Source organism: Bos indicus, chromosome 7, assembly GCF_029378745.1.
Source record: "Bos indicus isolate NIAB-ARS_2022 breed Sahiwal x Tharparkar chromosome 7, NIAB-ARS_B.indTharparkar_mat_pri_1.0, whole genome shotgun sequence".
Lineage (NCBI taxonomy): Eukaryota > Metazoa > Chordata > Mammalia > Artiodactyla > Bovidae > Bos > Bos indicus.
This window is the reverse complement of record NC_091766.1, coordinates 15223519-15237257: the sequence shown is the minus strand read 5'-3', so window position 1 is coordinate 15237257 and position 13739 is coordinate 15223519. Positions and strand designations below refer to the sequence as shown.

Sequence of the window (13739 nt, the reverse complement as noted above, 5' to 3'; positions counted from 1 at the left end):
ACAGAGGCCAGCGCACTGAGGCCACACAGGCCTTGGCAGGGATGCAGCTTTCAGCCTCAGGACGCGTGAGCACCTGACCAAAGCTATGTTTGTAAAGGTTACTACCCTGGATGGAATTCTAAGAACAGCTGAAAGAAGGCAAGACGGAGATGCAGCAAAGGTTCTGGGCAGGAGTGGGGAGGGCCGATTTCAAAGGACAGGTCCACCCAGCAATCACAAGTTAACGGTCTGAAAATCCACAGTACCACGAAAGGCACTGAGAAACACACAACAGAGGCACAGAGGTTTGGGTGTCCAGCCATGGATGGATGCAGCTGGTACCGAGTTTAGACAACGTCTTGCAGAAATGTGGTCTACCCCACGCCTCTTAACTGTATTTACTCCAGTGAGTCTCAAGTCTCTCTTTTGTTAAATGCTATTTTTTGATGTGAATTGGTTTTTTAAAAGTCCTTACTGAATTCGTTACAGTATTGCTTCTGTTTTGTGTTTAGTTTTGGGGGTCCCAAGGCACACGGGAATCTTAGCTTCCGACCAGGGACTGAACCTGCACCCGCTGCATTGTAAGGTGAAGTCGTGGCCACTGGACCACCAGGGAAGTCCCCCAAGTCCAGTTCTTCTTGAGAGCCCCACTCACTCCGTCTTACGGAGAGCGGGGGTCTCCCCCTAGGGCCGTCCTGGGCAGCGGACACGTGTCAGATCAGGAGTCCCGTCACCACTGTGCTCAGCCCCATCTCCCCAGGACTCCCTTATGCTGGCAACAAGGCAGGAGCCAGGCTTCTGATGGTCACAGGCCAGCGTGGTTCCCACTGGACATGCCCCATCACCCCTGCCACATCTGGATCCCTCCATCCTGCCCTTTCCTGCTTCTCCCCGTGCTTGTGGTTCCGGCATGGATAGGTCTGATTTCAGCCCCAGAGCCACCAGGGCAGTGGAGATGGGGGCATGTCGCTCACAGCAGTCGAATGAAAGCTCACGCCAGACCCCTGGGGGAAAAGACAAGCTGCTTCTCTGTTGGGGACACTGTGTCTGCTCAGTGTTGGGGACACCCCAATTTCTGTGGGTGGAAGAAAAGCCTGGAAGGGATGCCTGACAATGAAGCCAACATGGAGGACAAAGGAGCCGAGAGCCCCAGAAAAGCTCCTCTAACACTATCTCGGTACCTGGATCCAGCTGTGCCTGAAGCAAGCTTACCCCTTACCCTTAAAGTTCAGTTATGTGAGTCTATTAAGGCTTTCTTCCCTATGCCCACAGGATATGAGTTTCTATCACTTCCCACTAAAATTAAGTCTATGGGATACACATTAGCCACTGGACCCAGCGTTAATGTGCAAGGACTTTAAGTCTTGTGTTCGGGAGACCAGCACAATACTCCCAGGACCCCTCCCAGTCCCACAGGCCTGCGTCACTGAGCATGCCACTGTGTCCACTCCCAACACTACACCTGGAGTCTCTGGGCCTTGCCCTGCCTCACAGGGGAGGGCAAACCCTCCAGAAGCTTCGGCAGCAGTGGATAACAAGGCCCTTTCAAACACATCTCTCTCCCCGGCCACACTCACCATCGAGCCTGAGGTATTTAAAGCCGCGATATGCAAAATAGTCTTCCATGATGGTCATGAGGGAGGTCATCTGACAGAACAGCAGCACTTTGTGGTTGGTGGCCCGGAGTTTGGGAAGAATTCTATCGAGCAGCTCGAATTTCCCTGAGGCTCGGTACAGGTCCAGCCTGGGGAGGGTGGGGGCGGGGAAGGACACACAGGACGTGAACCACAGGGCCCTGAAGGCAGGCAGAGAACGTGTTCCCACCCACTACCTGACCAGTCCTGGGTGGGCTGGCCACCAGGGCCAGGAGCACACGAATGTCTCCCTTGGCAGACTACCCAGCCCCCAAAGTTTCAGCAGAGCCATTCCAATCCAACTAAAATAAACTCAGGCCACCCTAAGTCAAGTGAAAGTGTTCATCGCTCAGTTATGTCCAACTCTTTCTGATCCCATGGACTATAACCCACCAGGCTCCTCGGTTCTTGGGATTCTCCAGGCAAGAATACTTGCCATTTCTTTCTCCAGGGGATCTTCCTAGATCGACCCCCAGTCTCCTGCATTGCAGGCAGATTCTTTACCATCTGATCCACCAGGGAAGCCCCCCAGGTCAAGGGTGACTGTGGAATTATGGAGCAACTACGATCTTTCTAAGAGTGAGAAGAAGGGCTGAGGGCCACATGGCTTTGGTCATTCATTCTCAGTTTACAGGTATGGAAACTGAGGCTGGGGGCACTGTGACATGGCTGCTGACCTGCCAGGGCCAGGACTCAAGGCCAGGTCTGTGGGACCCCATTATGTAACTTGATACAAAAAAAAAAGACACAACAAAAGGACCTTTGCTCTTTTATTCAGGGTTCCCGCTCTAAGAAATAGTTTACTATCCCAGAGAAGTGATGGTGGCTTTAGCGCTGAGAATGTTTTAAGAGTGAAACCTTGAGGCTATATCCGAGCCCAATGCTAAGGCTGAACCACGCTGGGGCTGCACTTTATAAACAATACTGGGGAAAACACCCCCAGAGCAAGCTGGGTGGCACACTGTATAAAAAGTGCCTCTCTCCTGGTGGGCAGAGTTTAGGCTCAAGAGGGCAGAGGGAAGCTGTCACGGGTCACAGAACCCAGAAGTGCAAGAGTGGGACCTGGAAGCCATGTCTGGTCAACTCTCAAATTGCAGATTTTTTTTTTTTTTTTAAATTTGGCTGCACCAATCTCAGAGCAGGTAATGGTAACCCACTCCAGTACTCTTGCCTGGAAAATCCCATGGACGGAGGAGCCTGGTAGGATGTAGTCCATGGGGTCGCGAGGAGTTGGACACGACTGAGCGACTTCACTTTCATGCATTGGAGAAGGAAATGGCAACCCACTCCAGTGTTCTTGCCTGGAGAATCCCAGGGACAGCAGAGCCTGGTGGGCTGCCATCTATGGGGTCGCACAGAGTCAGACACAATTGACACGACTTAGCAGCAGCAGCAGTAGCAGCAGCGAGTCTTAGCTGCAGCATGCAGATCTTTAATTGTAGCAGGTGCAATGTAGCTTCCTGAACAGCGATCGAACACAGGCCCTCCGTATTTGGAGCACAGTTTTAACCACTAAACCACCATGTAAGTCCCTCAAAGTGCAGAATTTTATTCTCTTCTTTGGGCTCATCTATGTTTTTAAGTTTTTTACCAGGAATATACTGCCTTTGAAAGCAGACAACTATGACAACGGAAACAAAGTCAACCACAGAGAGAAAACAGTGGACCATCCATCCACTCCGTTAACTGAGGGAGATTCTCACCCTTGGACAATGCCGCCGGTAAACCCCAAGTGCTCGGAAAAGGACTCCTGTAATGGAATGAGACGTGGGTCAGTGGGGGCAGGAACAGGTGTCCCGGCCCCATGCCTCCGAGCCCACCCACAGCAGCTCCAAGACCACACAGAAGTGCTGACAACAGCTTTTCTACCCCACCGACATGCCTTCCCATAGGGTCTTAACCACCAAAGGTGCGCATAAGGCACCTGACATCATCTCTGGAGCACCGAGAAGCAACTGTCAGGGGTGCGATGACCCTGAAACTTTATGTCAGAATGTGTAGACATATGTGTGCTTTTCACTTAAATTTATTTGATTTTTTTGGTCTCAACATGTGGCATGTGTGATCTTAGTTCCCAGACCAGGAACTGAACCTGCACCCCCTGCAGTGAAAACACAGAGCCTTAACCACTGGACCATCAGGGAAGTCGTTATGTGTGCTTTTCAGAAGCAAGAATCCAGATTCTCAAGTGTACTGGGGCGCAGAAAGGTCATGGCTGGAGCTGTCATGAAGAGGGACATGCTCTCCACATGCTGACCTGGGATGGCCCCACACACTGCCGAGAGGGGAAGGCTAGTAGCCAACCAGCAGGGGTGGCATGACCACTCCCACCCTGGGTGGGAAGCAATTCCAGAAAACAGCCTGGAAGGCTTCGTGGTCATCCGAGGTGGGACTTTCATTTCTCTCACATACTTCTTTCCTCTTTCCTTTATAAAAAAAATTTTATGTATTCTTTCTGGCCACCACAGGGCATGCAGGACCTTAGTACCCTGACCAAGAATCAACCCCATGCCCCCGGAGTGGAAGCGCGGAGTCGTAACCGTTGGGCCACCAGGAGAGTCCCCCTCTCTCGTATTTCCCTACACTGTTTGGATTCTTCACAATAAGGACTTGCAGAGAGAATCTCAATAAGAAGACAAATGTACGCGCATCACCTAATTACAAACTCTTCATCTTTAAAGCTGCAGAGAGAAGTGTCCCAGCTCTGCTGGGGAAGCAGGGCCTCCTGCGGGCTGAGGCCCCCCACCTGGGCCTCACCTCGATGTGCTGGAACATGTAGGGGTGGTTACAGATCTTCCTCAGCTGCATGATGGTGTTCATCAGGGTCTTGGTACCACCTTTGCCCTGAGGAGGCACAAGTGAAAGTCAAAGTCGCTCAGTCGTGTCTGACTCTTTGCGACCCCAAGAGCTATACAGTCCATGGAATTCTCCAGGCCATAATACTGGAGTGGGTAGCCTTTCCCTTCTCCAGAGGATCGTCCCAACCCAGCGATCAAACCCAGGTCTCCCACGTTGCAGGCGGATTCTTGACCAGCTGAGTCATAAGAGGCTCCCAGATTGGTCTTGTCTGGGGTGGGGTGGGGGTGGGTGTGGAAGGAGGACATAGGGGGAGGCAGGGCTTGTGGAGCTGGCTCCTCTTGGGGCTCAGAAGCCAGCATAAAGCCAGCGCTGGGGGAAGCAGAGACGCCTGGGCACCCTGGAGGGTAGAGAGTGAGGAGGGGCCAGGCCGGCCAGCAAGACAGAAGGGACTGGCAAAGCGCTGAGGCCAGATCACAAACACTGTGTGATTCAGAAGGCCAGCTGCGCGAGCACTGGGAGAGAGTCCCCGGGGCCTGCAGCCAGATGGGCCGTGATGGCTGTGGAAGACCTCTGGCTTCGGGATGAAGGAAGGATGCGGGGGTGGGTGCCGTGGGCAGAGAAGTAAGCCAGGAAATGGGCTGCCACAATAGCCCAGGTAAAGAGCCCAAACCAAACATGTGGAGGAGGAAATGGGGAGGCCGGGCCAAGCTCGAGGCACAGAGATGAGGGACCTGGAAGGATGATTTCAGTCCTGGTGGGAAGAGAATTGTTAGGGTAGGCCCGGGGTCTCAGAGAGGCCCAGGAGGTAGCAGCCCACCTAGCCCCCACTCCTCTCCATTATAAATGAACATCACCCCAAGCTCACGTAATGACAAGGAAAAGGGAGCCAGTGGCCGTGGCTTGTCGGGAAGATGGGACATGCCTGAATGTTCTAACTGCTATGGTCCGTGCTGGATCCTCACTGCTAACGGATGCGCCCACAGGAGCCAGCACTTCACAACAGAGGACCCTAGACTGCTGACTGGGAGGCTCAGGCCCCCCTGAAAACAGGCCCTCAGCCCCTGCTCCCTTAGCCTTACAGACTGGACCGAACCACACCAGCTATGATCTAAACCAGGGCTGGTCAATACCCTCAGGATCACAACCAGATAGGGCCTTGGTCACAAAAATCACCTCCCAGGAGGAGAAAGCCTGCTGGTTCCCACGCACCCAGCTGCTCCCAGGCCGCCCACCCACCCGCCTGCCATGGATACCCAGGTGGGACAGGGGCCCGGGCCAACCTTCTTGTCCTTCTCGGAGCCGTCGGTCAGCAGTACCCCCTTGGCCTGCATGTGCCGATAGAGCACGCGCTGCAGGGCCGACATGTCGCACTTGATGACGTACTCCACCTGTGGGCACACGCCGCCGTCAGCCGAGCCCAGGCCCCAGAGCCCAGCCTGGGCCCGACTCTGACCTCCCAGCCTCTCGGGCATCCTGGGCCCTGGCCTCTGATCGCGGCACACGAGGGTGATGGTGAAAAGCCCCCACACCCAGGGCATGAGGGAAGCCGAGCTGCAGTATATGCGGGGGGCTAGAAGTGTGGGGGCTTCCTGGGCCAGAGGGGCAACACAGCTTTCTTTCAAAGGCCTCCCCTCAGCCGGCCCATGATCAAAGAGCAAGAGTGACATGAGGGGTGACTGGCGGGGACCCAAAGCCCCCTCAGGGAGGGGGGAGGGGTCGCTACGGCCGGCAGGTGGGACTCAGCTGGCCCCAGCACACCTGCCTTGCGCTTTCAGAGACCCGTGCAGGTGAGCAGCCAGCCCCAGGCGAGACTGACTCCTGAATGCTGAGCAAAACAGGGCCAGGCTGGGGGACTCCAGAGAGCTGCCCAACTGGGACCCCAACCCTGGGGCGACCCCCACACAATGCTGAATGCTGCATTAGGGCTCCCTCCACTCAAAGTAAACACAGCACCTTTTCAGGCAACTGAGCCTCCACTTCCTTCTTGAGCCGCCGGAGCAGGAAGGGCCGCAGCACTTTGTGGAGACGGCGGATGATGAGGATGGTTTCCTCCTCGTTCAGGTCCACCTGGCACCACAACGAGACATGCAAGCCAAGTGTTACCTCCAGGGGAGCAGCGACGCGTGGGCAGGGCCACCTGGTGTCGCCCTGCACCCCCTTTCCAGGCGGCACTATGTTTTACGAGAGCTTGGCGGGGCACCCTCTTCCTGTGGAAAACTGCAGGGACCTGAGACTTTCCATGGAAGTCCTGGGACACAGAAGCGAAGCTCCCAGGGCACCAAGAAACACGGCATCACACTGAGTGGCCTCCCCAAGAGTAAAAACTCATGTGTCTGGAATCCTGAGAACATGTCCAAAGGGAACCTGGCCAGCACTGCAGAGTAACATGCACAGAGCGCATGGTGCAAACTGGGGGTGCTCTACCGGGAGCCCCAATACCCTCTCATTTCAGCCTCCGTGGGAGAGACGGATAGAAAGGCTGCTCTCCTGTGGGCCTGCTACTCTGACCAAAATTTGAATTAAAACAGTTTTTAAGTGAATGATAAGATGACATTTGAATTTTTTTCTTTAGGACCCTTTGGGTGAAGCTTTTACTCAACTTGAAAATAGGTGAAACCATGGCATTTGTTCCCTTGCTCTTGGGGTGGGAGTCCTAGAAGTCTGAAAACAGGGGGCTTGTTTTAATCATGAGAGCCTTGAAAGGGCCTCAGTTTCTCCTCTAGGAGGGCTTCTGCCTCAGCCAGTGCCAAGGAGGGGGGACCCCAGGGACGATGCAGAGGTCCCCCTGTAAGAGCATGGTGGTCCCAACTGTCCCAGACCCGAAGAGAATCTCCTAACTGGGGACCAGTGGGCTGGATGTGGCTGCTGGGCGAGGGAGCTCTTCGTCCACCCTGCAGTCGAGCCCACCTCCTCAGTACAAGGCTCAGGCCGTCAACCTCCTTCAACAGAAAACAACTGGCCCACAAGCAGACTACCAACTCCACCCACAGCCAGACAGATGTGAGAGATACAAGCCACAGCCCACAGCTTTTTATTTTCTTTAAAAACAAAAGGGGCAGGATCTGACCACTCTCTTCACTGAAACTACCAGAGCCACCCATTGCCCTCAGTGTGAGAATTAAATTCCCCTCAAGCCCTCCGGCTGCAACCTTCACACCTCAGGCCCTGCTGTGTCATGTCCCACTCTGTGTCTGGGGCACAGGGTCAGGAAGCCCCAAGGATCCCCTGAGATTTCTCTTCCCTTCTCTGGTGGCAGGGTTGCCATGTATGTGGCCAGGCTGGTTGCGGTGGGCACTCAATCCACAACCACCTGGGGAAGCCGGCTGGGCCAGGACTGTGACCTCGGACAGTCCTTGGAGCTGCTTGTGGCCAAAGACCATGGCTCCCCGCCCCGCCCCCTTCCACCACGTGGCCGGCCGCTTGCCCACCTTCTCCCCAGTCATGGCGAAGGGCGCGTTGAACCACTGCTCAAAGGTGCTGCAGCTCTTGAAGATGGTGGGCAGCAGGAAGTTGAGCAGCGCCCAGAGCTCGGGCAGCTTGTTCTGCAGTGGTGTGCCCGTCAGCAGCAGGCGGCGGGGCGCCACGTAGTGCGTGTTGAGGACCTGCGTCAGCTTGCAGTGGTGGTTCTTCATGCGGTGGCCTTCGTCCACGATCATGTACTTCCAGCGGATCTGCGCGCCGAGAGCAGGTGGTCAGGGGAGGACAGGCGGTGGGGCTGTCCCCTGGGTGAGTAGCTCACTGCCGTCAGGCATGAAGGCTCTGGGCAGCTCGGCCCAGCAGGGTGGGGAACGTGAACTCGACAGCATCAGAGGAGGGGCCACACCCCGAGGGGCAGACACACACTGCAGCTCCGTGGTGCGTGGGGAGGGCGGACACGTGGACAGGGCGACGGCTGGGAGCTGCTGTCAGGTGAACAAAGCTAAGTCCAGAAAAGAACTCTGGTTTTCCAAGAAAACTACATACGCCAAGTATCTGGCAAAGAGAAAACAAAATCCTAAATAACACACAGCCTGCTGATCATAGGTCCTTGAGGTACAGTCAAGAGAAGACATGGTTTGGTAACAGGTACATTTCAATCTGGCTTCCCTGGTGGCTCAGATAGTAAACGATCTGCCTGTAATGCAGGAGACACAGATTCGATCCCTGGGTTGGGAAGATCCCCTAGAGTTGAGGAAATGGCACCCCACTCCAGTGTTCTTGCCTGGGACATCCCATGGACAGAGGAGCCTGGCAGGCTACAGTCCATGGCAGTCGGACATGACTGAGCAACTAAACGTTTCCAGTCAGCAGGTGGTGGCTCAGAGGCAGGGAGGCACAGCTGAGGGCAGACTGTGCTGTGGGGGCGCCGCCTGTACCCCAGAGCCTATCAGTGGTCGCTGGCCAATGGACACAGGCTAGACGCCAATTCTAACTGGGAGTTAGGTTGGCTAGGCAGGGGCTGCAGGTATAAACTCCCGTTTACATGCAATTGTGATGCCCTTCAGAGCCACTCGGGCCTTGGCATCTAGCTCCTGGGCACCAAGCACGGCCCAGCTGAGGCCCTGCACATCAGGCGTCCCAGAGGAAAAGGGCAGGACTGACCGGGGCGGGGGGCAGCAGCCCTTTCCCACAAGTAACCCCCATGGTGGGAGGTTTACCCTGATTAAAGCCACTGTCAGACACAGGATTTTCAGAGCCCTGTTCTCGTGTCTGGGATGGGCCTGGTTCTGTCCTGGGTCAGAAGGGTGACCCGCAGCATAAGCCCTAGGATAAGCAGGCTGGGCCTCAGTTTCCTCACCTGTAGCTCAGAGATGCATATCAAGCACCGAATGTCATCAGTATGAACATGCCCCACAGGTGGGGGTTAACATGTAAAGCACTCTAGCCCTGGACTTCCTCCCCATACGGTCAGCGAGGCCAGACGTGGCAGCCCAACCCCTCCCCACCCCAGGAAAAGAGCTTTCTGGATGCAAAGGACTGTGCCTGTCTTATAGCTGGGTCATAGTATTATTCTTGGTAACTCAATGGTGGCCCAACTAGAGCCACCTTCGCAACTAAGTCAGCTAAGAGGCTGCCCAGCCGCACGACACCCACTAAACACACCAGCTCAGTGGCTCAAGGACGATGGGACACACAGGACCTCAGAGCACACTGCCTTGAAGGCCAGACCCCACCTGCTTCACGGGCTGCTTTCCTGTAGGCTGGGGTGCGAAGACACAGCCACCAGGGAGGCAGGTCTGAGGCCTCTAGAGACAGGTGGAGATGGAGGAGGGCCTCAACATGGCCCTGTGAGGGACACGGCAGGCAGGACAGGAAGGCTGGGAGGCATCGCAGATGACCAGGCTCTTTGGGCAGGAGCCCCGAGAAAAGCTGGTCCACGTGCTATGTAGATGGTGCCAGTCTCTGGACGTGATCCAGGGCAAGCCTGGGAACACACAGTCAGAGAAGCAAACCCCAAGCCACCTTGATTGAGGCCTTTCACACCCACAGAGCAGCTGTCCTTATGCATATGCAGGGGATCACCGAGCAATGACGTGTGGGGGGTCTGAGAAGATGAGAAGCGTGACCCATGCACGACCAGCCTGGGCAGGATCACAGGCGCCCGGACAGCACATGATGGGCCGAGCTGCCTTGTTTTACAGGTGAACACGCTACCTTTGCAAGGATGTGCTTGTCCTTAATGATGTACTCATATGTCGTCAGCAAGACGTTGAACTTTCCACTGCGGAGCTGGGGGACGAAAGCACGTCTGGCTGCTGGGGAGCCCTGTGAGGGAGAGAAGACGCACACGCCTCAGCCCCCCAAGTTCTGGGGCCCTGGTAAGGCTGAGAACTGGCAAAGGCTGCTGACCCTCTCCCGACTCCACCTCAGACTGCTGCTCTCCCCAACTTGGCCCCAAGTGGATGTCCCTCCCTGGACTCCACCCCCAGACTGCTCCCCCTCCCTGATTCCACCCTCCATGCAGAGGGCCTCGTGCAGGGAGCAGAGAGGCATGCAGGCCCTGGGTGGCTTGCAGCCTGTACCTCCACCTGCCCCACTCCTGGTGGGCAACCAGCTCCGCTTCCCATGTCTGCCTCCTCCTGGGTCCCCACTCAGGCCACCGTGTCTCCCACACAGGTTCAGTCCACGGTGACCATTCCCTATTGGCAGCTCCAGCTTCTCCCTGGTTAGCAAATCTGTCTGGTTCCCCGTTTCAAGCTCACTGTTCCTGACAGACTGAGCTGCACTCGTTCCCAAAAGCTCTTTTTCCTTTTGAATTTTTTTTTTTTAAACTAGAGTATAAGTTGCTTCATTCCCAAAAGCTCTTGGCAGCAGGACAACATTTAGTTTCTCAAATGCACCAATTTCTCCCTGCACATGCTGTGATCTCTGCCAGGACCTGCTTCTTCCCATCACAGGGCTGAGAGCTCCGCGGCAGAGTGGCGAGCCTGGACCCAGGAGCCCTGTGCCAAGGGCATGACTGAGCTCTGCCACCGAGTGGCTGCATGAGGCACCCCGCCCCGCCCTCCCTCCCCCAACAAGGACAGGAGGCACCATCAGCCCCAGTGCACAGGTGAACTGGTCTAGAGATGGCGAGGACAGTGAGCAGCCCATCACACAGCAGCAGCTGTGCGACACTCACTGAGTCTGCCTATGTGGACAGGTCTGGAGGTCAGCTGGCGTAACAAACTTCAGGCGAGTGCATTCACACCAGCACAGTCCACGCACTGAGTCCAGAACTTAGCAAAAGCACCCCTCCTCGAAATGAAATGACCCAAGCCCCCACGTGGCTGACCTAAGAAGGCAGGCACACGTGCGTCCTGTCGTTAATGCAGGTCGACATCCCTCTTCACCACACGGATCTCCTACCCCCACACCCTGCCCACGCCCACCTCCTCAGGCGGCACGTACCTTGTAGGACACCTTCACCACCGAGGGGGCCCACTTGTCAAATTCGTAGGCCCAGTTGGAGAGGGTTCTGGGGAAAACAAGGAAGACAGTCAGGTACTAGGTCTGGCGTCAGCCGCTCACTGTCCACACTGATGTCCGTTGAGGACGTAAAGGCTGACGTGGCCGTGATCCTGGCAGGTAGACTTCCAATAATTTGTATAGTGATTTCCCCTTTAAGAGGTAGCACTTAACTGCCCACCTATTATGTGTGGGCTAAATTGAGTATTTTTCCCAGAATACAGTATGGAAAGGGGAAGAAAAAGTACTTCACAGTGGAGACACCTGCCACACACACTACCTCAGCCAGGTGATCAAGGTCAACCACCAGCGTGAAGTGTCTCGTTGACAGTAACTGCCCCATGATGAGTTGAGAGGCGGGCTTCCCTTCTGGTCTTTGTTCCCAAAACCCATCATCCCATCTAAGGATGAGAAAATCACCAAACAGACCCAGGTTGAAGTACCTCCTATGAAACACCTGACCAATCTCCGCAAAACCATCAAAGTCACTAAAGTTACGCAAAGTCTGAGGAACAGTCACAGACCAGAAGAGGCCTGAGGACACGTGAAGGGTAAATGCCACATGGGCTCCTGAGGCTGAAGACAGAAGTCAGGGCAAGACTAGTAAAATCTGCATAAAGTTTACATAAGGTAACGTGTTCAGTCACACTTTCTCTCTATATATAATGGGCCAGTGGGGATTCCTCACTTGTGACAAACGTAACAGGGTCACGTGAAATGTGATCAACCACAGCAACTTCCTCGGTGGTGCGCTGATTAAGACTGCACTTCCAGTGCAGAGGGGCACGGGTTCAATGCCCAGTCACAAACACACAAGCAAAAAAGATGTGATCAGCCACAGGGGGAACCAGAGGAAGGTACCGGGAGCTCTGGGTACCATCCTTCCAACTTTTCTATAAAGTGGATGCTATTCGACAGGAAACAAACCATCACAAGGCAATGGTGGGGACGTGCTGAAAGGACACAGTAGTCTTCCCTGGAAAATCCCATGGACAGAGGAGCCTGGTGGGCTGCAGTCCATGGGGTTGCAAAGAGTCGGACGCGACTGAGCGACTTCACTTTCACTTTCTTTCTTCAGCAAAATCGCTAATGATAGACTCCATGAGCCTACGCTGCTACAAAGAACTAAACCATTAAACTACTACACAGGGGAGAAGAGACAGCTTTCCTTTGCAGTAGATTCCAAGAGTGGGGAAGGAACGCTGGAAAGAGAAAACCTTGCCTGGGCACCTTCCAGGGGGATCATCGTTTCAGGCGAGAGTTTCTGATAGATGTTGAAACTACAGAGAAGAGTATGCTTAGAAATGCGACAGTCACAGAGTTTCTCAGAATCTTCCCACGGGATACTTATAAATCACAAAGGAAAACTCTTACGTTTGCATGGGGAAACCAGCAGGTACCACACAGGAAGAGAACAACTCGGGACTTCCCTGGTGGTCCGGCGGTTATGACTCCATGCTTCCACTGCAGGGGGCGAGGGTTCGAGCCTTGGTCGGGGAACTAAGATCCCTTGCGCTGCACCATCCGGCAGAAAGATAAAAGGGCAGACCAAAGTGATGCTCTCCTGTTGTGGAGCCCTGGGCTTGTGCTCTCTGATGTGAAGCCTCAGGAAGGGCACAAGAGCCCCTCCTGGAGGTTCTTGCCAGAATACCAGAAAGGACACATCACATGAGCCCTGTCTAAGGAGGGATGGTCTACCAAACACCTGCCCGGGATTCAGGCTCACAAAGATCAAGAAGAACAAAGCTGAGCGGGGCAGCTGTTACAGAGACATCACAACACACGACAACAAGAGGCAGGGGAGGGACCCTGGACCAGAAAAAGGTCTTCAATGGGGAAACTGACAACATCTGAACTGTGTCTCTGGAGTCACTAACAGTGATGATTTATCACCATGTTGTTACTAGCCTGGTGTTAAAACTGTCCTAAGGTGATGTGAGCTCTGGGAGGCCAGCTAAAAGGTGTGCAGGAACTTTTTAAGCTGCTTTTGCAGTTGTTTGTAAGCCTTAAAAAATTTTTTAAATGAAAATTAACAACTGGTATCTCATTGTAGTTTTGACGTGCATTTCTCTTTAGTGATGCTGAATAGCTTGTCATGTGCTCAGCGCCTTTGCTGTCCACCTGAAATCGTCACAACATTGCTAATCGGCTATACTCCTGTACAAAATAAAGTTTAAAGAAACGTATGTTCAAAAAAGAGACAAACCATGGGACCTCCCTGGCAGTCCAGTGATTAGGACTCTGTGCTCTCACTGCTGAGGGTATTGAGAAGCTCTATGACTATCCCCTTTCTCATCTAAGATCCGGAAAACGGCAAGGTGCAGCCAAGAAAAAAAAAAAAAAAACAACCCAGTCTGTGCATAGCACACTGGACACAGAGCTATTCTGGTGTCCCACCTA

The 13739-nt window shown here is 54.4% G+C and overlaps 1 protein-coding gene across 6 annotated transcripts in view; it reads right to left on the bottom strand.

The window, feature by feature from the left end:
* Positions 1–13739, bottom strand: part of SMARCA4 (SWI/SNF related BAF chromatin remodeling complex subunit ATPase 4) — a 90233-nt gene that overhangs the window by 31016 nt on the left and 45478 nt on the right. For all 6 annotated transcript variants that reach the window (XM_070792847.1, XM_070792846.1, XM_070792849.1 and 3 more), the window contains exons 17-24: positions 11283–11349; positions 10047–10157; positions 7841–8083; positions 6366–6479; positions 5693–5800; positions 4371–4457; positions 3317–3363; positions 1557–1723 (exon numbers count right to left, since the gene is read on the bottom strand). In XM_070792847.1, the coding sequence (XP_070648948.1) occupies positions 1557–1723; positions 3317–3363; positions 4371–4457; positions 5693–5800; positions 6366–6479; positions 7841–8083; positions 10047–10157; positions 11283–11349 (944 nt within the window). The remainder of the gene's footprint in view (positions 1–1556; positions 1724–3316; positions 3364–4370; positions 4458–5692; positions 5801–6365; positions 6480–7840; positions 8084–10046; positions 10158–11282; positions 11350–13739) is intronic.